This window comes from Tauraco erythrolophus, chromosome 22, assembly GCF_009769465.1.
Source record: "Tauraco erythrolophus isolate bTauEry1 chromosome 22, bTauEry1.pri, whole genome shotgun sequence".
NCBI lineage: Eukaryota > Metazoa > Chordata > Aves > Musophagiformes > Musophagidae > Tauraco > Tauraco erythrolophus.
In genome coordinates, this window is record NC_141486.1 from 725,695 (window position 1) to 749,556 (window position 23,862).

A 23,862-nucleotide genomic window follows, 5' to 3' on the forward strand; every position below is an offset into this window, starting at 1 on the left:
TCGGAAATGAAGCAACAAGACGGAGAGGGTCCTTCTTTACAAGGTATGTCTGGCTCGCTCCAGCCTTTGGCTCGGTTTCCAAGTTGAGCTGCAGCTTTCCAATCAACAGAGCTTTGAACCCACCGCACGGAACGCTTCGGATCTCCGAAGGGAAGTAACCGCACGCAGCGACCACAGTCTCAAAGCCTCCACACACCACACACCTCCCCTGTAATTTTAACATTAAAGATTTAGTCTTTTGGGAGGTCTGTGAGTCTAGGTTCGCCAAAGGAAAAGTATTCGCTACTTGTTCCTCCTGTTCTCCACTCACACACTCGGATTCACCTTCTGCACTAACACGGACAGTGGAAGTATCTGCATCAGATGGGAGGGAGAAAAAAAAAAGAGGGAAAAAACCCCAAAACCTCACTTGTTGTCACCAGATTGTGAACATCAGCTCGAATTCAGTAGGCAGAATCCTCATTTAACATGAATAGTTCCTTATTTCTCCATTTGTTGACCAGCTGTGACCACTTCTGATGCATTCTCACAGCTCTGTGATGCCCTTACATGATGGTCATCTGCTCCCACTTGCCAGAGGACATCTGTAGGCCATGGCTGGGTTTCCCCTGAAGCCTCTCTACAGCAGGTGAAGTACTTCGTGGCTGGAAACGTTAATGAATTAGAGGTATTCACATCACCTAGTGCACTGCCAGGATATGGTCCGGACAATAATTCAAACCAGTTTATGTTTTGGTTCATAGGCCAGATGGAAAAGCCGGGTCAACCTGCTGAACCCCACCCCAGTTCTCTCCCTGTATCAAAAGCAGAGGGGGAAAGCTTCACTTCCATTCCAATGAGACAGCTGTTTTACTCAGCAGAAAACATTTTGCTTCATTTTGAGGGGGTTCAGCAGCTGGAAGTTCCCCTTCTCGTGGTTCTTCGCAGCCTTTCAGACAGACCTGATTCAATAAAACCATCTAATTCACTTATACACCCTGCAAGGTAGAGGCCAGTGATTCCTGAGCTGTAGTCTCTGGTTTTGATCTCCTGTATTAATGTGACAGCATGCAATATCACATCACGGCGTTACCTCTACTAACTGTATTTCCTCTAACATCCTTGCAAAAGCTTATCACAAAGCATCCGGCTAAGGATTCAACGCCCATTTCATGTTTCTCATTTGATTCTTCCAGAGGAAAGCTGGAATTCCTTAGATGCCACTAGCTGAGCCCACCTCTTCCTGGGATCACCATGTTAAGCCATACCTTGGTCTATGCTTCTGACCACCTCGTTGTTGAAAAGTCAACATATAAAGACCAAGCAGAAATAGGGCTGGGAAATGAGCTGCACGAGCAGAACACGGAAAAAGAGAAACTGCCATGCTGGAGAGGAGAAAGGGAAATGAAGAATAGTGGGTAGAGTAAAGGTATATTGAAAGCAACACAAGTTCTTCTAGAAAAGGAATCTGGTCTTTCTCAATGGCAGTAAAAGTCATTCTTTAACTAAGAGCAAAAGAGATCCTTTCCATTCTGAGAAATCTGAGTTATGAAAACATAATAGGAAACCTCACAATTTCGCTAATACATGCTCCATTTCTCAGTGAGTCAGAAGTTCACATTCTTCTAACGCAGCCTCCCAACTGAAAACAATCCCCACACTTGAAGCAAAAGAATAATAAAGCACACATATGCTTCTTATAAAACAATCCTTACAAATAACCACAGGTTTTGTTTTCATAATGGCTAAAATTCATCATTTCCCCCCAAAAAAACACAGATCAAACAAAACGCACTCTCATTAAAATAAAAGGCTCGCTTGTCTGGGCAGAACAGCCAATACCATTTTCCTGTTATTTTCTTGGTGCTTTTTGTCAATGAAGCGGGAGGAGAGCTGCCTACCAGGCACGGCAGCGTACGGCAGGGGGGCTCGGCGTGCCTCCACCCCTCCTGCTCCCAAAACGACCTTCCTCTCCCCCACCCCACGTCAGCCCCGAGGGCCACTCACTTCCCCTCCCTCTCAGTGCAGACACCTGAGCACCAACAACATCTGGGCACCGCATGCGGCACGTGAGCCAAGATGCCCTTCAGATCTGGTGTCAACTAAAGAAGTAAAAATGAAACCCGAGCAAGAAGTCACCCAGCTTTGGGAACAGCCTCACACTGTGCCCGAGATGTCCCGCTCTCAGGGAGCAGAAACAGCCCCTTCCCCTTGCACAGTGGCCACGGAGAGCACCTCACGCGTCGGGCTGAGCCCACACGTGGGTCACCAGCTCAAACACACAGAAGTCATTTTTGGATGCTTTCAATACACCCTGGCTTGACGAGAGGTGCACCTATTTCTACTGAAGTGGCAATTCTAAAAATAACCTGAAGAAGTTGCTTTCTAGGCAGGTAATGAACTCTGAATTAATAAAAGCCTAAAAATACAATCGTTAACCTTTCGCAAGTAATTGGCAACACTTTTAATGGTTTCCTCATCTGTTGGATGGGCTCTAACCTCAACATCACGGGTTACTAAGCACCAAGATGACAACACAGTCGCTGGCACAGGAGGACTCGGGAGCTGTGGACTGACGGGAGTCAGGGCACGTGCCAAAGGGGAGGACAGCAGTGCCATTCCTCATTCCCTTCTGATTTTTTACACCCTCTCCCTGCATCTTCACTGCCAGGCACAGCCAGAGAGGCAACTGAAGACACTGAGCTCAGTGGATCCCCGACCTGCCGAAACCATGGCTCGTGTTCTTGTGTTCAAACCTATTTAAGCAAAAAACCACAGTTTCATCATAAAATAATTCTTTTCCTCTGAAAATTCAGCCAAGCTATTTTTACGTACTTTAGCCAACAGCTCCACGCATTTTTTCAGTGATAAAGGGAAAAGGTTTTTGTTCCCATAAAACATCTGAGTGTTGAGGAGGGAAGGGGAAGGACACGCTCCCAGCAGCACTGACGACACTCGCTGCCGTGGAATGAGCCACTTCTCACATCCCAGTGCGGAGCAGTGGGGGCTCTTACCACACCTCTGCCAGCCCAGGAACAGAAGGGATCTGTCACAGCCAGGGTACAAGTCCACGTCCCTACACTATGCTACCAACACTTCCACAGAAATGGAAATCCAGGAGTTTAAAAACAATATTTAAAACAGCACTCCAGGAAACTAACAATTTCTTATTTCAATCTTACTAATCCTGCAAAGGTGAAGAAAATTGATATTTTCCAGGATAAAAGGGGGAACTTCTTACATATGTCCTTATTTTCTGGCTACTTAGAACCAGGACTGTCAGGAACAACAGCAGCAGCAGGTCTGGTGGACTGAACTGCAGTTTGGGAAAGAAGCATCAGACGCAGAGTACTATCATAAAGTTAAAAAGATATTTATTTTTTTTCCCCTCCAGATGTCTCTGGAAATCCCCAAGTTCTAAACCTGAGAACCTTTAACTGTCTCTCCTAAGTAGTCTTCCATGAAAAAACCCAACTGTTACCACTAAAAAGCCACAGTACATGTTTTGGAATCATCCAACTTTCTTTTTAGAACAGTAACAATAGTTTGACTCTTGTTTAAACGCCATTCCCATATCTTCTTCTGCCAGCCCCTCACTTCTGCCAGCCCCTCACTTCTGCGTACCTACGAAGTCCCAGCAGATGCTGAACGGGGGCCAGAACCTCTCCCTTCCCGAGGCCGACGTGCACAGTCGCGCTGCCGACCTCCACCGGCACAGACCAGGCCCTTTATGGGATCACAAGTGCTGCCTGTCAGCAAGGTGAAGGGCATCGAGGGTGTCCTGCTTCTCCCAGCTCCTCAGGATTTCGGTTTCTGCCATCTGCCCAGTGCCACAGCTGGTACAGCTGATTGGGGATCTGGTGTCAGACACAGTTTGTTTCCATGTGGGGCTGGATAACCCCGTCGCCCAAGGACATCTGTAGGTTAGACCCGAGAAACAGCTTGAGCTGAAGAATACTTCAGCTTTTCTGCCAGCATTTCAGAAGCTTATTAAAATAACCCTTTCAGTAAAGTAGAAATTCACTTTGTTGTTGTTTTTTAGTAGCTGAGACCATTCAGATCACTGAAGACAGGTAATCAGCTTCAAGAAAGCTTTGTTCTGTAAATCTGAATAAGAATTAAATTGTTTTTAAAAACAGAATTTGAAATAGAAACTTTTACACGTTGAGAGTTCCTGGATCTTAGCAAGTATTTAGACTATGTTAAGTGCACCTTAAAATGCACAGCTGAAAACATTCAGTCCACTTTCAGTGCCCCAGCACAAGGCCCAGACCTTCGGCTGAAGAAGTCCATGTACTTTAACACCAACGTATTCCAGCCAAAGCTTTAAACCTAAACATCTCCTTGAAGGAAGAGCTCCATGGATGAAATTCTCACCCAATAAAGCCGACACAAAAATCTCCATACACATCAACTAAGGAAGCATTTCGCTTGGCTTAGGTCCACACCCTACCTTTTTAATCCAGTTTTTAATTCATGCTTAATCTTTGCTTAAATTAAGGCAAGTTTCACCTAAGTTAGGGTCCACGTGAGCTGGGAACTCTTGTACCACACTGCCAGAAAACTCTGCTGAGTTCTGCTTAAGAGAAGGTGGTCATGCCAGAGCGACAGGCAGGGAAAGCAGGAGTGCACATCATAAACAGAGGTCTCCTCCTGACATTCCTTCCATGGAGTCTGGGACATTGCCTTTTATAAAAACTGCTCTTGTAGACCTTAATACTCTGAACCAGTTTGCTACCAGTAGAAAATGAGGGAGGAAAACAAGACTGCAGCACCTGCAAGTTTTCTGGCACTTTCTCCTTCTGGAGTCAGGTCACCATAACAGCTCCAACCCTTTTCTTAGCGCATAGAGTGACTGGCAAAAGCCAGAGCTGTCAGCTGAGAAAAAACTCCAGTTAATGGTGGGACTGGAGACAAGATTAGCGTCTTGCGATTACAACTGAAACTAACTTTTCCAGCAAGGAAAAAGCCCACAGCTTTTATTGTCCCACGCTTGACAGAGGGGGAATTGAAGGAGGGAGACACAACTACTGGAACAAGGCTAAGAAATTTAAGAATATGCTACATTTTGCCACTTATTGCTTTTATTATTTACTTTGAAATTCACAGCTTTCCAGTGTCTGTGTCAGAGTTCCTCTTCATACGCTCTACCCAACACGTTAAAACTTGTATGAATCTTTCTCGCTAGTTAAAAAACAAAACCAAAAAAATAAGCTTAGATCTGCAGCAGATGTTAATGTCATGTCCCCCAATGCACGGGGATTTACAGCCTTAACAGATCTGCTGAGAGGAAAGACAATCAAAATTGTTTTAGAACCTCTTCAGGTTTTATCTGCGCCAATTTTTTGTAAATGTAGCTGTGCAGGCATTACGTACGAATGCCTCCGTTTTCTGTTTACTTCCACATCTTCGGTCTGAGCACCGGGGGGGGATAAAAGGCACGGGAACCAGCCCACCAGCACTATTCCACCTCTCACTCGCAGCTGCTGGAGCACGCAGCACCGTGGCCTGGTCACCACCCGCCTTCCTGGAGTCTGCTGCTGGGCAATTCCCTGCTCCTGCTGCTCCCTCCTTGGCCATTGCTCCAAGGCGCAGGTAACAGCGGGTCACCAACGATCACCCACTCCAGGCCGGCAGGTCCCAGTCACAGCCAGCTTATTTTCTGTCCTCCAGGCTGCGTTTTCAAGAGATGAAGTCTCTGACACCATTACCAGCTTCGTGCATTCCTCCTTTTCTCCTCACGCCTCCTCCTCTGCCTGCGTGGTGGGACGGGCTCCGAGTAACAGCTGTGCAGAAGGGCAGATGTGGGCATCTGTGATCCATGCTCTTGTTGGGCAGTGCAACAAACCAAACTGATTTGGTTTAAATGCTGATTTGAGAAGATATCATAGCCTTCTTCTAATCAAAAATACAGCTTGTAAAGTAGCTTTTCAGCTTCCGCCCAGGTTACATATTAATGTGATTAAAAGACTCAAGTAAACCAAGTGGAGAAGACCCACGTGTCCAGGCTGAATCAAGCTCTCCACAGGCAGAGTGCATTGCTACTTTGCATGTGTTGAAGAAAATCCCTCATGGCAGGGGGGCTGGAACTAGGTGATCTTTAAGGTCCCTTCCAACCCAAACCATTCTGTGATTCCATGAAGATAATGGTAAAATTCCTATGCTAAAAAATCCCTTCCTCTTCCTATAGCTAATTACATCTCAGAGCCTTATGTTAAAACTGTCTCCAGTGCTGATACTCAATATTGCCAGAGAAAGCCAGAATCTTCAAACAGAGTGTTCTTCATACATCTCTGCTCCTGCCGCTGCTTTTGAAAATCTCACCCGGAGGTGCCAGGAACAGTTCCAATTACTCCCAAACGTGCCCCAAATATCGATTATGCTCCCTCCGTGCACAAAGCTCTCTAGGCCACGTTGAAATGATTGCAAAATAGCCACAGGGGTTTCCATAAGCCGCGCTGGCTCGATCCATTCTTCTCTGGGATGGAGGCTCAGGCAAAACCGTGCCCAGCACTTCGCACTGCGCTACCGCTGAGCGAGGAGCTCGCCCGGGATGTTTTCCGTGTTTCTAGCACTAGATGCAAGGCCGAATAAACGATATCGCTGCTACTTAAGATAAAAGCAGCGATGGCTACTCTCTTGCCAAACTGATAGGTGCACCCTCTTAGGTGAAACAAGAACCACATCTCTGAGGGGTCCTGCACACGACTCGCAAAGTGACAGCTCTTGGGAAGTTAAGAAAAGAAAGGATACCTGTCAGCTCAGCACCAACATGTTGGAAGAGATTTGTTGGTTTCTATGGCAATGGGGAGGGTAACGTGGCTGCCTGGTCACAATTATGACTGACGCACATCTCAAACAATCGTTCTCTTCCTGTTCGTATGACATAAGAAAAACAGGATGCTGAGAGGTGTTTATCTGAATGAACGAGATAAGCAAGCTCACTGACATTTCTAAAAGTTTTAAGATTTAACTAACAAGATGTTATAGATTTTCTGCACGAAAAAAAATAAAAAATCCAACTGCTGCACTGCTGAATGTGATTAAATTATGCATGGAAAGATCCTTTCCCTCCGAACCCGCAGGAAACAGTTGAGGAGCTGTTATATGAGCCATGAATACCAATGGAAAGTCTTTTTAGTCTGAGATACTGAGTTACACTGCTGAACCAAAATCGAGAAAAACAGCTTAGTGTGCAATATCCTGCTGCCTCCCAAAACCCTGTTCAGCTCAGGGACCGCTGATGGGGTGGGCTGGAGAGAACCAGGGTGCTGTGACCGTCCTGCTGCTGGACAGGGAAGCCAGGCTGGGTCACGCGGGGTTTGTGGCACTGAGCACCATCTCGCAGGCCTTCCTCAGGCTTTCACTCAACCTGAGTAAACCTCGCAGGGACTTTTGCAGCCTTTTAAATGTCCATCAGTGCCTGACAGGCATCTGATGCAGTGTCTGCATCATCACAACTTCATCCATGTCAGGACTTGCAACATGCCCACATCATACAGCAGGGCATGGTGCTGCAATCACTGCTGTCCACTAATCAACACGAGCTGGTACAGCCCAGCAGCGTGCTGCAGCGTAGAGCTGAAAAACAGCTCATGTCCAAAAAGCACAACATTGTCCCAGGGGCGGTTCTGGAGCAGGGGAAAGGCACCAGTCTCCACACCCATGCTCTTGTCACCCGTGCGTGGGCAATACACCCGCCTAGAAACGTCCAGCTACAGGGCAAAACAACGATAATGGGACCAGGGACCAGCTGGACAGGTCGCAGGTGACCCAGTGTCACATTTGCTTTAACACCTCACTCCTTGTAGGAACAGAGAACTCCCCACACGCAGGGAGACAGGATAAGGCATGCTTAGAGGCAGGTATGTCAGAAAAATCTCAAAGAAGTACAGCTTGGAAAGGTAATTGCCAGCGGCCCCCTTGCTGTGGCAGCAGCAAGAATGGGGTGTCCAACAAGGAAGCTGGAACAAGTAAGTGAGAGGTGGGAAGTGGGACACCCCTCTGTGTTTCAGGAGACATTTGGAGTATATCAACCCCTCAGAGCAGAATGGTTTACATGGAATCAAACCAAATACAAAGGAGTAGGATAGCATGCTTCAGCCTGACTTCCTGAGGGGTCATTCCTGTTTCGGAACTACTGAGGGCTGGACTTAGAGTCTCCTCAGTCTTCAGTCTCACAGGAAAATTAATACTGCTAAATACCTTGGGTTAGGGTGTCCAAGAATTAGCTGCTAACTGTGATACAGGGAAGTTGAACCATCTTTCTCACACTTACTCGTTCATCGCTTCGCCTATTTAAAATGCATATAAAATTTAAAATACAACATTCATTAAGGCCTTCTGCATTTCATCACATCCCGTGGAAGAACCAGACCACACACCACAGTGCTCCGATCACTCCAAAGCACAATGGTGTCATTGTACCCTGCTGGACACAGGGCTGGCACTAAAGACCTGACACTAACAACACTTTGGTTTATAGTCCATTGGCCACCACAGACCTATTTGAGCACATGGTTAGAAAAATAATGATGTAATAGAGGATGTAAAAAGTCTTAAAATAGAAAATGAGTACAATCAGATATTGAAGTGAAGGATAGTAAATATGTGGACTCAGTAGCAGTTTAAACAAGCAAGCCATGGGAGCAGAAGGAGGTAGACTGGGACAGGTCTCCAAGGAAAGCACGATGCAGTAGCTAGGGATTAAAAGATCAAAGTGCCTGTGCACTGTCACAACAGCTCCATCCCACAAAGGGACCACGCAGTGAGAGAGATGTGACTGCAGGCAACGCTCACCTTCAACAACTCTTTGTGCAATCTAGAGCATCTCCCACCCAGGGGTTGCAACAGACTTCACGAGCCATTGCAGTTGGCAGCTGGTTCAGAAGTGAGGCAGCTGGCTTTGGACCTCTGGGAGCCCCAAAGCAAACACGTAAGGAAGTCTGTACTGGCTTCCTCGGCAACGCAAAAACATCACCAAGTTTGACACAAAGCTGCCTAAACCACCTAATGCTCTCTGCATGAGTTTGTGAGCTGCAATTACCTAAAATCCTTTCCAAGAGGTTGTCCTCCTCCACCACTGCTTTCTTTATTTCGAAGCCATTTGAAACAAAGATCTTTGGAATCTCCCCATCAGACGCGCACACAGCCAAGGACGTGTTGCTCTCCCAAAGGCAATCCTTTCGCAGTCCTTACTGTGACCACTTCAACACTTTCTTTCAAGTCAATGATGCAACCAAGACATAACCTGAACAAAGCACGACCATAAAGCCCTGCCAACAGTGTGCATTATTGCAAAGACAACAGCCCTTCGTGTTCGTATTTTTCCTTTTCTGCACTGAGCAGGTGTTGGTTTCCTTAAAAAGCTGCACCTCAGGCTCCACGTTACAGTTGATGAGGCAGGAAGATGCTGCACTTCTTCCACACACGAGCACTGGGAAGCAAATCAGTCTACCCAAAATCTCCAGCAGAACAGCCAAAAGAGTGAGAACTGTTGCTCACCAGCCTGGGCTGCGGCACCAAGGACGCTGTTGCATCCTCCACAGCCAGGAGGAAATGGCCTGCCTCTTGTAGGCAGGATAGGTACCTTGAGTTGATTAGTAATTAGTTAATTAGTTCATTATCTCAACTCAGTCCAGCTGGATAAGAATGATTGGTGCCATAATTCCCCCTTTTTGTTTTAGTATTTTTGTTTTCACAAAGGCTTTATGGGTGAGCAGAGACCCGGCCCATTCATCCAACTCCAGCACGCTTCCCTCCCGCAAATACCACGTCGGGGCTTGCGGCTTTACCTTCTTCTCCAAAGGACTCTCGCTCGGGCTCCCGGCTCCGGCTCTTTTGGCTCGGGCTCCTTTGGCTCGGGCTCTCGGCTCGGCGAGGGAGTCGGGGCTTCATGGGGTCTCACGGATGTATCACATCAGGGTCACCAGTTGTGGCTCACCAGCCTGGGCTGCAGCATCAAGGACGCTGTTGCATCCTCCGCAGCCAGGAGGAAATGGCCTGCCTCTTGTAGGCGGGGTCTGTACCTTGAGTTGATTAGTAATTAGTTCATTATCTCAACTCAGTCCAGCTGGGTAAGAATGATTGGTGCCATAAGAACAGGTGCCCGATTCTGACCTCCCTCACTTTTTGCATCAGTGTGGATCCATCTGTCTTAACAAATATTTCTTACTTATCCCAGCCCGCTGTCAGCAGCTCTGGAGAGCCAGCTCACAGTCCCCCAGCTGAAGGCACAGCCTCTCCGGCGTGTCGGGGGCCTCGAGGACTCTCCACGTTCCCCACGAGCCGTGCCCGGAGCCGCGACACGGCTGTGCAGTGTCCTCTGGCCCAGCGGGATTCCAGTTGCACCAGTCCCATCTTCTCAGGGCTACCAAAACAAACCACATCACAGCCAGGAATTTAATTACAACTCAGTTCTCCAAGAACAGGCCTGATCTCCAAAGTCCTTTAGGAAACAACAGGTGAGTTCTGCTACCTGTGTTACCCGTGTCGGGAGACACAGGGTAGAACAGATCTGTATACGAAAGCGGATTTCGACTTATTTTTACGGAAATTTTGTTTTTTTCCCATTTGGTGCACATATTTAAGTATCAAAGGAACAAAATGGAAACCCAATCACTGCTCCGGCTTGGCTGGCTTACAGATCAGCTCCCAGCCTTTAATCCTAGGAAGCGAGTGACCGCGACGTCTCACGACAGCCAAAGGCTCCCTTCTTCCAGTTTGTCTTGGAAGTAGCCAGGTTAGCGCTGTCCCGCTCAGCCTGCGAGGGAACGCGGGGCAGATGGAAGGAGGGGAAGACAAAGACGGACAGAGGGACACTGCGAAAGACAGAGAGACAAAGACCGGCGGCGGGATGAAAGAGCACGGAACGAAGGCAGGACCCAGCCAAGCCAAACAAAGTTTTCCTTGAGTGATTACATCTGCTGGAGAGTCCCCAGCTTGCACTCTCCTTGCTGAGAAATTCTTTTAATTGTGTCTAGGACATTTTAAAAATCCCAAGAAAAGCTCCTCTGTAATCATGAAAGCTCTGAACTGCGTGAACTTTTGTTGTGCTGAATTACTGCTAGCTTGCCACATACTTCTTGAAGCAAAAGCTGAAAATTGCTTTACAGAAGACTTTTCTGAGGTAGAGTCCTCAGAGGGGAGGGAAAACCGATAATAAATCTTAATTTCTTTTTCCCCAAGAAAAAACAAACAATTTAGAAAAATTCTTCTCCCTCCCAACATCTGTGTAGCTAAGTACAAAGAGCATCCAGAAGAAAATGAAAAGAGATATGTCCTCAAATTAGGCAAAATTAAATAAGGTTAAACGAATGATCTGTAGAGCCAAACCCTACAATTCTGTAAAACGGGCTCCCTCCCTGGAAGCCAACAGGGATGGTGGCTCTTCCGCAGCCACTGAAGCTGCTCACTACGTAACTGCTGGTGGAGAGCGGGCAGCTGGGCAAGAGCGTGTACCCGGCACCTTTGCCAAGACACTACTCTGTGTCAGGTTGCCACAGGCATTTTCTTGCGTATATGAAAATCAACACTTGTAAGCCAGAAAGACAGATTAACACCAAGCAATTTTCAGGCTGGCTAGAAGAACCGTGGTCCTGCCTTAATTAGACACGCTCCTGGGTTATCTGGATGCTGCTGCCCGCTGGCTTCACATCATGGGTCTCTCTCTCTCGTCTGTGGCAAACCTCCCTCATCTTCAAGCCTGTCTTCCCAGCATTAATTTGTACTCTACGTCTCACTGTGATAACCAGAAAAGCCAGAGAGTTGACAGTCTCCAAGTGCCTCATTTCTCTTCTCCATGACCCAACATCTGCCTGCATACCTCAGGTAACTAGATACTTGTATTTACCAAATCTGAGGGTCAGTAATTGGAAGACACTGCAAAGGCAAGGTTCAATGCTAGAAGAAAAAAAAAAAAATGCCAAGGTGTGATGAGCTGGCCCTCACCTCATCCCAATTGCATGCTCCACCGTGTCACAGGTGTGTGGTACCCAGGAGGGTGAGAGCGTTGCTAATCAGGGAACACCTAACAGGTCTGCTCCCACAAACCAGCCACCCAAAGCTGTGCTTTGGCATACGCACATTTTTCAAGTATTTTGAATCAATAGCTGGCTGTATTTCACCACTTTGCTGGCGCCAAGACATTTTACGTGGGCCAGCAGAAGCTGTCCTAAAGCAAAGTGACTCGTCCTGGTTCCACCTCTGTTGCATACTGCATGCGGGCGCTCTCACATCGACCAACCCGAACCCACCCAGCAGCTCGCCCTGCTGGAACGCGGAGATCCCCCTCCCTGCCCCAGCTCCCGCAGGCTCTGCTCCACCAGACCCACTCAAGCCTGTCCCACCCGAGCTGCTGGCAGGAAACTAATTCGGCCAAAACACGGATCAGGTCTTGCCCAGCCAGTGAACCAACCCAGTGAAGGGTCTGAGGTACCAGCACCGGAGCAAAGAGGATGACTCACGTGCCCAGGACTGGGGACAAGGGTGTGCGGGAGAAGGGCAGGGAGCAAGATCTTCCCCTCGCAGCTGTAGTAAGCCACTAGCTCAGTCAGCACTTCCATTTGCTCCCTTCTGCCCAAACACACACCGTTCCTTATAACATACGAGATACACATTGTTCATTGTGTAAGAGGCAGCAATACATATTCCCCAACGAACTGCAGGGCACGTGGGTACAATGTTGAGCTTCATATGCTCTGCCACACAAAAGACAAGGCTCCAACTTAAGGTGAAACTCATCCATGAGCCACAACACACGATCTTCCAGCCTGCTGCAGCACAATCTGGCCAGGCCAAGATGCTGCAGCACCCTGAGCAGGAGTTGAAAGGATGCAAGTGGATAGAGGGACGTCAGCATAATCCAGACTTATTTTTTAAACAGTATGTCTTATAGCAACTTTAAAACAGTGTCTGTAACTTTAAAACAGCATCTGTCCTTAAGATAGCAAGCCTTTCCAAGCAAAACCTCCTCCTCAGCTCCCAGACTCTGCTCAACATTTCGGGAAGCACAACCACCTCTCCATAGCCAGATCAAGCTGTTCAGAAACACCAGCTGAGTATCTCCTGAACAATACTTCAACAACAAGGCCGAAGGAAACCTCAACGGATAGAAACGCTGGATGCTGCTGAGGGAACTGGTGCCCATCAGGCTGCCATGGTGCTGAGCAAAGGACTAGGTGGCACCTACGAGATGGGGAGCCTGCTCTGAAGCAGTGAGCAAGGGGACTGGCGGCTCTCAAGCCACTAGGTACAGGGCATAAACGGTCTGATGGACAAGGAGCACAATTGGAGAACATCCACTGCAATAATCTCAATCCTCAAAAATGTGCAGGGTTCCCTAAAAACCTGCGGTTTGTTGGCGAGGAGGTTGGAGGTTTGTTTTATGCTTATTTGCCCCTTGTTTTCGCCTTAGTGGCTAACATTCATTTCCAGTAACTGTCGACCAAAGTGGAAAAGGAGTATTTAACAATAAAGTGCAAGAGTCCGTTATGAGTAATGGCAACCCATGTGCTTTTATGAAACAATAACACACCAACAGAAAATAAATCAGTGCCTTTTAATTTAACAATGTAAATTACCCTCCCACCTGCTGTGAATCTCCGTAAGGAGAAAAAGCTGGCGGCATATTTACCAAGCTGTCTATCCCAGACTCATTCCGAACTGGCCTAATGCCCTGGGGTTAGGCTGTAGGACTCTGTCATCTCTTGCACTCGCATGACCTAAGAAAGGGAATGTGGCCTTTTTCCCACAAGCCCAGAGTGAGAACATCATAAAAGCTGAACTTTAGCCCCCTTTTTGGGCAGGCAGCACAATAGCAAGGAGGATGCTGTTACTCCCTGGAGGCTCTGCTGCTGAAAAACATCACCAAGCTCAAGTAAAAGGTCAGTAGTTAGGATTGCATCTCTTGTTTTCTTCAGTTTTCCTCCTCCGTCAAAGGCAGTTAAACATTCTTTGCACACCCCCCTCCCTCCTTCTGAGAAATGCAGGAAGGAAGTGCTTGCAAAATAGTTTAATTTAAAAGAACGCACAATCACACACAGCAAACCCTGCTTCAGGCTCGGAGCAGGACGTTCCTATTGCCTCGCAGTTCCCACTAAAACACAAACGAACCCTCCCTCCCTGCGCCCAAATAAAGGTTGTGTTTTCGCTCCCAAACCCTTTTGTTTAGGGGCAGACACACCTTGGGTGAGAAGATCTGTGGCTACGTGCTGCAGGCAACCCCCTCTGCTCCTCCCGAGCACACACCGACCACCCTGCAGCGTCTTGCCACGCTGGAGAAGAGGACATCAGCCCAGTGAAGGCGGGCCGCGGGGGCAGGGAGAGAAGGATGCAGGAAACCCCATCCTCTCTCGAGGTGCTGCATGGCAACAGGCACCGAGAGGCAGCAACGCGGTCCTGGGCTGTAGGACGCAGTTCCACCTCCACTCTTTCTCATAACTAGTGTTTGTTCGAGTTCCCAGTATGGTTCATCCTCCGATGTTTGTCACCTGGACCTTGCTCAGTTCGTGAAGGTTGCTTGGGACTGTTGGATTTAACTTGCCCCTTGTCTTCACTAGATTTAGGAGAAAGAACCAGAACAAGAGGAAACAGCTCTTATACTCCACCTCCTTTTGCAAAGAGGAGTGTAGAGACCAGCAGGCAACTCATGGAGAACTTCTTTGCTACCCATCAGTTTATGTCAGATGACCACATGTCCAACCTGGACGCAATCCTTCTCACACAGCGTTTTCATACCCCTGGGCAAACAGCATTTACTGTCGCGAGCCTCTTTCTTTGCCTTTTCAGAGCCTTTGGCAGTCCTGAGGACGTGTCTTCCCTTGAGCCATGAACCGTGACAGCCACCAGCACATGTCAGAAGGTGCCTGCAAGTCCCTGCCTGCTTTCAGCTCTTTGAGAACCACCAGCCCCCCTGGCCACAGCCCCCTGAAACAAGCCCCTCTGCGCTCGCGGCTTCGCCCAGCGCGGCAGCACGTCTGCGCACTGGTTCCAGCAAACCCGACCGCGTTACGGCCGCCCCGCGTTCCTCACACGGCCCGGCTGGCGTGCGCCGGGCTGAGCTCAAGTTGGCACTCTCGGACTTCAAAGGGACACCGCCAACAAATCACAGTCCTGTCTCTTTTTTTCCAACCCGTTGCTGTCACAGTGCATAATTAGATTAATAAAATAAATGAGAGATCAGTGCATGTAGGAACTGAGCAGAACTGCACCCGCTGCCCATTAGAGTGATGTCTTCTTCCTTCAAACAGGATGGCCACAACAAGGAAAGACACAATAAATTATTTTCTAGCAGGAAATTAAGAAGTTTTGCATGCTGTTAATGTGAGCACTTTCCCATGTACCATCAAGCAGCTTCACAAAGGGGAAGATTAATACTTTAACGAAACAGGGAAATGAGACTGCCAGCGGCCACAAACTGTCTGGGGACTTGGGGTCTACGGCAGGACCTGAAACTAGGTTGCTGAGTTTTGCTTTTTTTCTTTTAAAATTGACAACTTCAATTGCTAGCATCCGCTTCCAGCCCTGACCAGCGGGGAAACCCGACTTTTCCTAGTTCTATTGCCCTGAGGGGTAAGTTTTTTGGTTCTGTTGTTTTCACAAACATACAGCTATTACTGCTGTTTACTATCCTCCCCACTCCCAGTAAATTTTACCTTATTTTCTTATTCAGTTGGTGTCATTCATGTGTATTTCTGGTAGATTTAAAATTAATTGTTGGCATTTCAGTAGTGCCTTCAGATTTTAGAGGAGGACTCCATAACACTGCATTCTGTAAAGACCTTAAATTTCTGTCACATCGAGCACTGTAAAGGCATTTAAGGAGCTTAGTCCCCACCCCACGCCTGTTGCAAGCCCAGACAGAGCACAATAAAAATATGAAACAGCAGAGAAGGAATGGAATAACCTCAGAAAGGCACATCTGGCTGGGCAGACGAGGTGCTTGTGCAGGTAGCCAGCACAGAGTTGGGGATGGTTTTGCTTCTCAAGCCTGTTAAGAGTTACACACTGTCTTTTACATGATAAAAAGTATAAAAAGGATAAAATGCACTGAAAGATGTGTTACAAATACAACCACCGCATCGGCCAGCACGCATATGGGGTCAGAATGTCAAGATCTTTAGGGACGTGGCTTAGTGGTGGACTTGGCAGTGTCAGGTTTATGGCTGGACTTGATGATCTTAAGGGTCTTTTCCAGCCTAAATGATTGTCTGATTGGATGATTTCAGTAGGACACAATTTGCCTCTGGAAAGTCTTCACCAATTACTTCCACAACTATAGCCCAAAAGCCTTATCATTGAGACAACGTACTCTTTAATTCTAGAACTTACACTCATATTCAAGTTTCATCCCAGCTTCACCAAAGCGTAGCCTTAAGTAAATACAACTTTGACTCTGAGTACACTGGGCACCCTGCAAAGATAGTCTGGCTGCAGAAATTACTGCCAGGAGCCTTTTTGAGAGAGAAAAGTCAGAGCGAAGGTTGAAGGAGTCCTGTAGTGTCAGTTAATTCAGGGAAAACGCAACCCCGCAAAATACTGTTTTCTTACCCTGAAATTTCAGAAGTTGCCCATAGTGTAAGTTTTAAATTTACCATTAAGCTGGACTGTGACTTGAATTTTACCTCAAACCCTCCAATGACCTAAAAGGAGAAGTCTTAGACGTGTTTTAACTCCACACGAATCTACAAGCTGATGTGCTTAGCTGGCCCCGAGGCGTGGGCTCAGACACAGGGAACAATTCGACGTGGGCAGCAGCAATCTGAAACAAGAAGGGCAGGCACAATTGCTTTGGGAATAAACCAGTCCTCTTGTCCTGTTGGACACAACCTGCTAGGAGGTAGCTTTGGAGTATCTCAGGCCAAAGAACAACAGGATGGCTTCCAAAATACCTTCTGGAAAACGCAGAGTGAGAACACGGTAGTACAGACGAGGCTCTATCTGTGTGGATGCTCACACCCAGAAAGACTAACCCAGGTGCTCAGCCTTACACAGCAAGCATTCAGGCTAGATGTATAAGGAAAATTAAGACTCAAATATTGAAAAGTGGCTTCTCTGTCAAGTTAGACTCTTAGTATTCTGGCATATCCAGCTGTACAACAGGATTATACAGTGATCTGGAGAGATGTTTCAGTAATTGCTCATCACCTCTGAACAGTTGATCTTTGCAGGCTTTTCCTAACAGATCCAAAATGAAATTCCCAGCTCAAAGTTGACAAGAATACTAAAGCCATATGGAAAAAACCAAACCAAAACAAAACAAAAGAGCTGTTTTAAGGAATGGTTTAAAAATGGTTACAGAGCAGACAAGTCTGAAAATATTATCTAAATATTGTAACGCAGCGTTTAAACAAAACCAGTAATACGAGAAAAAGACCACGGTTCAGTTCTGAGCCTCTTCTTGGGGAGAGGCACAGAATCATACTCAGCAAAGGTGATGCCTTTAAAGCTGAGACCTCTACCTTATTTATTTCCTCCTTCTTTAAGACATGACAGATCGCATTTCCCTCATCCCTGCCCTACCCTGAAGACCAGACAGAAACCTCTGCCTCCATCGTGGCAGGCAAGTTACTTCCCTCCCTGTGGCCACACACGTCACCCCGGCGTGCTCTGGACCGCAGACCATCCCCAGTCATTGCCTTGGCTTCAGGATCCACAAGCAGTAGCTTCTTTACTAAACATCAGCCCTTTTCCTTCTTTCTCCCTTTTTTTCCTTTGTTAAGGTGCTTCTTCTAAAGGGGAATTTTGATTCTTAGAATCATACAATCACAGAATGGTTTGGGTTGGAAGGGACCTCAAAGACCATCTAGTCTCAACCCCCCTGCCATGGCCAGGGACACCTTCCACTACACCAGGTTGCCCAAAGCCTCATCCAACCTGGCCTTGAACACTTCCAGGGATGGGGCAGCCACAACTTCTCTGGGCAACCTGTGCCAGTGCCTCACCACCCTCAGAGGGAAGAATTTCTTCCTTATATCCAATCTAAATCTCCCCTCTTTCAGCCTAAAGCCATTCATTGAGATACTCGATGATAAAGGGAAGGGAAGAAAATCCTCAATAACCTGCTGTCAGACACGGCCGACAGATCGCACTGGCTTGTGCTCGAATCCCAGCGCTTTGTGCTCGAATCCCAGCGCTTTGTGCTCGAATCCCAGCGCTTTGTGCTCACGCTGCCTCCAAGTGTTTATGTGAGACGCGTGTTTTTCCCCTCGGGCTGCGGCGATTGTTTGGCTGGGCTGGGTGATGGATGGTGGAGAAGGTTGTGTCTGGAAATGTGCTCCGAAGTCGACAGGAAGCTGAAGGGGCCTTTGCCAGCACTTCCTTCCTGTACACAAGGGGAGGACAGAATGGGAAAAACCTTGGCTGTCTCCTACCCTGAGAAAAGTGCTACCCTTCCAGCTGGATTACAGTAAAAATATTTTCATCTTTCACAAGATTATAATATCCTTCCTCTCTAAGTATAGCTACAGTGGTAGCGAGGCTGAGATAACGAAATGAACCCACAGTGTAAAACTTCATAGGTGGCTACAGAAGGCTGGTGCTGGAAGCTGAACAAACGAAGGTCCGAATTTGGATCCCAATCTTCAGCCAGGATATAAATCACCAGTGGATCACACCTGTCCAACCAAGTGTCTCGACTCCAGTGTGAAGCAGTACGAAGCACTTCAACAGAAGGTGTGAAATCCACTCTAGCAGTACACTGGAAATGTGTCCCTCCGGGCAGCTTCGTTCCAGTGCCTGTTTTAGAGAGTGAATCTAAACTCAAAGCACAACGTTTGTTACCCCTACCAAAAGTAACGCTGCGATGACCAGTCTATGAACATTCTGACCGTGCGATCCACACATTTCTCACAAGCACCCAGGATGGTTTGTGTCACAGAGACCTTCCCTGAATGCCTTTTTCCAAAGACTCAACCTCTAGGTCCTTTTGTGGATGATTCATGAATCTGTATGACATCCTGACGTGCAATCATCACCTGTTCACAGTAATAAAAATACATGCAGAGCACTGCAGAAGAGATATTCCAAGCTACCACAGGAATTTTCCAAAAATTTTCCAAAAATTTTCCATTCTTGAACTCCCAGATTCAAATCCATCGACAACGGCAAGATCTTTAGTGAAGGCAGGTGTTCAGAACCCCAAACTCATCAACGTGCTCTGCCTACAGCCACATGGACATCGACGGCAAGAGCATGGCACAAGGGTGGTGGCTATGGCGACCGCTTTCCTTGCTACCCCAGCAAGGGATATCCCAGACAGGCAGACACCGTCCGGACGAGTTTGCCCAAGCGAATCTGATAACGGAAGGAAGAAATTCTCAGGACTTTTGACAACAAAAAAACCAACCCCAAACCTGCAAGCCGACAGCTCCCGTAACAGCCTCTATTTCTGAAAAAGGAATCGGACAAAAAGACCTCACACATCAACAAAGAGTGAGGAACAATGGAAACTGTCAAAAAATAGCCCTCACGTCAGAACCAAGAATGCCCCTTTACACATCCAAAAAAGCACAGAGCTGAGCAAGAGCCTGGGAGGCTGTCAGGCTCTGCTTCGGGCTTACGCACCTCCCGGGCTCTTCTCCTCTGCAGAAAGTGCCAGAAGCACTGGGTGATACTGAACTCCAACAACCGAAGACGGGGATGGAGGAGGAGAGGAAATTTATGGCAGGATTGAGTCAGAATAAGTAACAAATTCCTGTCCGTTCAATCTCTGCAGCAAGGACTCTGACTCTGAAACTTCCTGGGACGTACATGAAAATGGCATGCGTGCACATCTGGCACAGGTCTTACTTTATAGGGTGAAGCAATTACAAAAGCAATTAATGAGAAAGCTGAAGTACGGATAAAATCTGAATGAGTTGTGTAACACACAGTAATAACAATCACGTGTTCTTCTGAATTGGTGAGAAGTTTTGAAAACAATTGCTACAAAAATTTTCAACCTGGAACGCAGTTCTAAGAACGCTCATATCTCAGTGTGGACCAGGAAACCTCGAAGATCCAATAACCTTCATGGCACACAATTTAGCATTGAGTTCAGAGGTTTTGCACTATTTGTGACTCAGTATTCTCCTCCAACAGCACTAAGGAAAATAAATGACAAGCAAATCATGCTGAATGAACAGGAGAAGATGGGCAAACACTTGGACAAGCAGAAAACTCACCAGTGGGCTGATCACCTGAGCCACTGTCCTGATTCATTCTCCCAAAGGTGGCACCAAATCAGGATGCTGAGCTTACTGGTCTACAGCTCAGAGTTGGTAGCCCAAGATCTTGCTTCTGAAAAAAAAAATGTAGTGTTACTATCAAACTGTAGGAACTTCAGCCTGTGTGACAAAGCAAATATCCTGTGCATAGTCTGTTGCCTTTGGATCTAAGCAAGGTCGTGGAGAAACTCAGTTCATGTACGACTTAGTGTAGAAGTCATAGTACGTGGCCTGAAGATCAGAGAATTAAATGGTGAATCGGTGGATTAAGTCAACTGAGAAACATTGAAAAGTGGCATTTGAAATCTCATGCAAGTTAAAACAACATGTACTTAAAACAACATCTGGATTCCTGGAATAGGTCAAGATTAGCTTTCATATTTCAATTGCACAAACAGGAGTCTCTAACATTGTTTACTTGATTAACCAAGCAAAAAACCAGACTTATCTAACCTCCAAACTGGACAAACAGTCCACGTGAAAGCATATTTTTGCCTCCTCTTTGTTTGCTTGCCCTTCCACTCATCACATCTTGACTGTGGTAGAGTTGGGAACAGAACCCATGTCTCCCAAATCCCAGCCCAGTGCCTTCACCACCACATCCTTCCTGCTGAATCACGTTGCAGAATTGTTTATCAGGAAGGAAATTCCCCCTCGAGAGTACTCACTCTGAGTGTGCTGGTGGAACACAAATGCTTAGAAAAACACAAACAGATTAGCAATAACAAGTGTTTTCAGTCACTGTACAACAGGCTAAAGGCACACATCAGTACATGGTTTTTGTTGCCAGCAGCGGCGCAAGCAAGGCTCCATGGAGCAGGACATCACACAGAACAGGCAGCGCATCCGGATGTCCTCACAGCAACAGCCTCCTGCTCTTCAACAGACGATGTGTAACTTCCCACAAATCTATCCCACGTTTAGCTGTAGGTGTACGTCGCTCAGAGAGGATTCAAAAGGTTTATAGTCTCACCAGGCACCGTGAAGGTCACCGCTGGTAGCATCTCGCGCCAAGATGCTAAGTGCAAGCAGCTGTAGTATGTGATCTAGTGGGTCAGAATTAACCTCAATATGTTCACTTTAAGGTCTTTTAAGACATTTAGCAAAAAAAAAAAAAAGAAAAAAAAAAAAACACAACAACAAAAGCAGAGCAGGGGGGAAGATACCGAAAGCGGAACGAGTATTTTTTAACCTAAATGCAGTTTACCCCATTAGTCCCCTAGAAAACAAAAAGGGTTGTAATTCATCTGTGATCCGTCCGAGGACACAAAGCCATGAAGTGGCAAGTTCACAGTCCAGAGCTCTGAAGAATTTGGCTCTGCTCAGCAGTTGGGCAAAGGAGAAGAATTTCCCCACTTGCAGACAACGGCTTTCCAGGTTGCGTCCTGCGAGACCCCACCACAGTAACCGACACAAACACGCGCTTGGGCAGATGCCCAGAACGCTGACAAGATTCCTTCACACTCCCCTTCGAATGCCATTGTATAGAAGCTCCAGCAGGACTGACTCTTGAAGGGCAGGGAACCAAACCCTCAGTCACAACGTCCTGGGCTCATGTTGGTAGATCTAGAGCAGCTTTTGAACAGCACGTCAGATGGGGCTGGCTGCCTCCAGCGAGCTGCCCCGCTGGCAGAGCCGAGAGCCGTGCCCAGCCTCCGGCACGCAGGGCTGCCATGGGACAGCTACGGGCCAGGTCTGTCCCATGGACACAGGCAGGGTCCCACAAGCTCTTCTGGACACACCACCCCCCCACTGGAAGGCAGTCTTCTCCCTAGAGGGACCTGGTCTGAGGGCAGCCATCCCACCATGCACCCGCATGAACACCTGTAAGCTTCTGCTCCCCACAACCATCTCCTCTGTTTGGACATTAAACTCCAAGGCTGATCCCCACCCATACTCAGTCATGCCAGAAGCACCTCTCAAAGCAAATGCAGGGTCTATTGGTGCTGCTCTGGGGACACAAAGCCCCTCTGAGGGCTCTTTGTGGGGGATCCATCTATCACACACAGACATCTGCATCTCACCTGACCATCTGGGCTCCCCTTCTGATCAGTGGAGACACAGAGGCATCTCTAGGGAGCTCACCCAAACAGGGACGACCTGAAGACATCTATGGAGTAACCTGTTTCTCTCTGGTGGCTGTCTAGAGAGTCTCGGTGGCCACCTCAGGTGAAAGCATCTATGTCCAACCAGCTGAATCCCACCCTCTATCATTACTTTAGCCCAGAGCTGAACAGATTGGCTTTGCTATCCCATCACACATCAGAGAGTGCCAGGCAAAGCACCGATATCAAACAAAACCAAGTGCCACTGCTTTGAAGTTCGGTCTTTTGAATCTCTCATCTACTTGTTCTTTCCGTGTCACTGTAACTGCCTACAGTTTTTGTATTTATCTTAACACGGATACATGAGTCAGACGGAGCCAGGCTCTTCTCAGCAGTGCCCAGAGACAGGCCGAGAGGCAATGGGCACGAACTGAAATACAGGAAATCACGTTTACACATCAGGAAAAAAAACTTCAAACATTTTAATTATTATTATTTTTACAGTAAGAGTGATCGAACACTGGAACAGGCTGTCCAGAGAGGTTGCAGACACTCCATCCTGACTGGACATGGTCATGGACATGGTCCACCCTGCTCTGCACATGGGCTTGGAGAGGAACAATCTCCAGAGGTCTCCTCCAACCTCAACTATTCTGCAATTCTTTAGTATGCCTGAAGTCTGTACATTACAAGACTCCTTACATTTGGGACATACACAGTTGAAGACAGCCAAATCTTATTGCCCAAGGCTAATGCCTGAGATTTCCAGAGAAACTATCACGCTGTCGCAGTCTGTTCCCTGTTCTTCACCCCACCAGGAGTCACTGCTTGCTGCAGAATACCTGCCTCTGTTTTGTTCTGCACCGCTTTGTAGTTTTTGACATCACTGGCATCAGGCACGTGCAATAATCTACTAAAGTGAAAGTTTCTTGCCAGAAGACACTTTGAGGCACTATTTCCACTCTTTTGAATAGTAAAAAAAAAGTCATAATTTCTCCTCAAGGCTTCTTTCAACCTTGACAGTATCTAAAAACCTTCAACACTTGTTTTTTTACATCATACAGGAATAATTTAGGAATTAATATTCAACGTAATTCAATCGTTCTTTACTAAAAAGGCTCTTCTCTCATTCCTCGCTTCTATTTCTGTAGTCAGGATCAAGTGTGTGTTTTTCTCCTATTAGGTCAGCCCCACTTAAGTCCAAGTCAAGTATGTCCAGAGGAAGAACACATCTCCACATCTTCAGCCTTGCAGGATGTTGTGATCAGTTTACAGTGGTGAATAAGGGCACATTAGAAGGTAATTGCTGTTACGGATGTCTTCTGCTTGGTTCAAAGCAGTCCCTACATGGAAACCCACCACGGTAAAGAAAAAGGCTTCTGCAAAGAGCTGCCAGACTGCTTTTCCAAAGACTTCTGATTTTTCTGCAGAGCAGGTGTGGGCACTGTTGAGCTCTTGATCTGGGGACTAGGGCCATGCAGGAGCGTTCTGCTTCATATTTAAGCAAGATGAGCTCATGACTGCATGGAGTCATCCTGAATCATAGAATGGTTAGGGCTGGAAGGGACCTTCAAAGGCCATCTAGTCCAACCCCCCTGCAAGGAACAGGGACATCTCCAACTAGATCAGGTTGC

The 23,862-nt window shown here is 47.2% G+C and overlaps 1 protein-coding gene across 1 annotated transcript in view; it reads right to left on the reverse strand.

Annotated features, from left to right (window-relative positions):
• The window catches only part of EXD3 (exonuclease 3'-5' domain containing 3), a 331,172-nt gene that overhangs the window by 211,493 nt on the left and 95,817 nt on the right, over positions 1-23,862 (reverse strand). The window contains exon 3 of the mRNA XM_086625151.1: positions 20,142-20,256. Coding sequence (XP_086481277.1) covers positions 20,142-20,178 — 37 coding nt within the window. The 5' untranslated portion in view covers positions 20,179-20,256. The remainder of the gene's footprint in view (positions 1-20,141; positions 20,257-23,862) is intronic.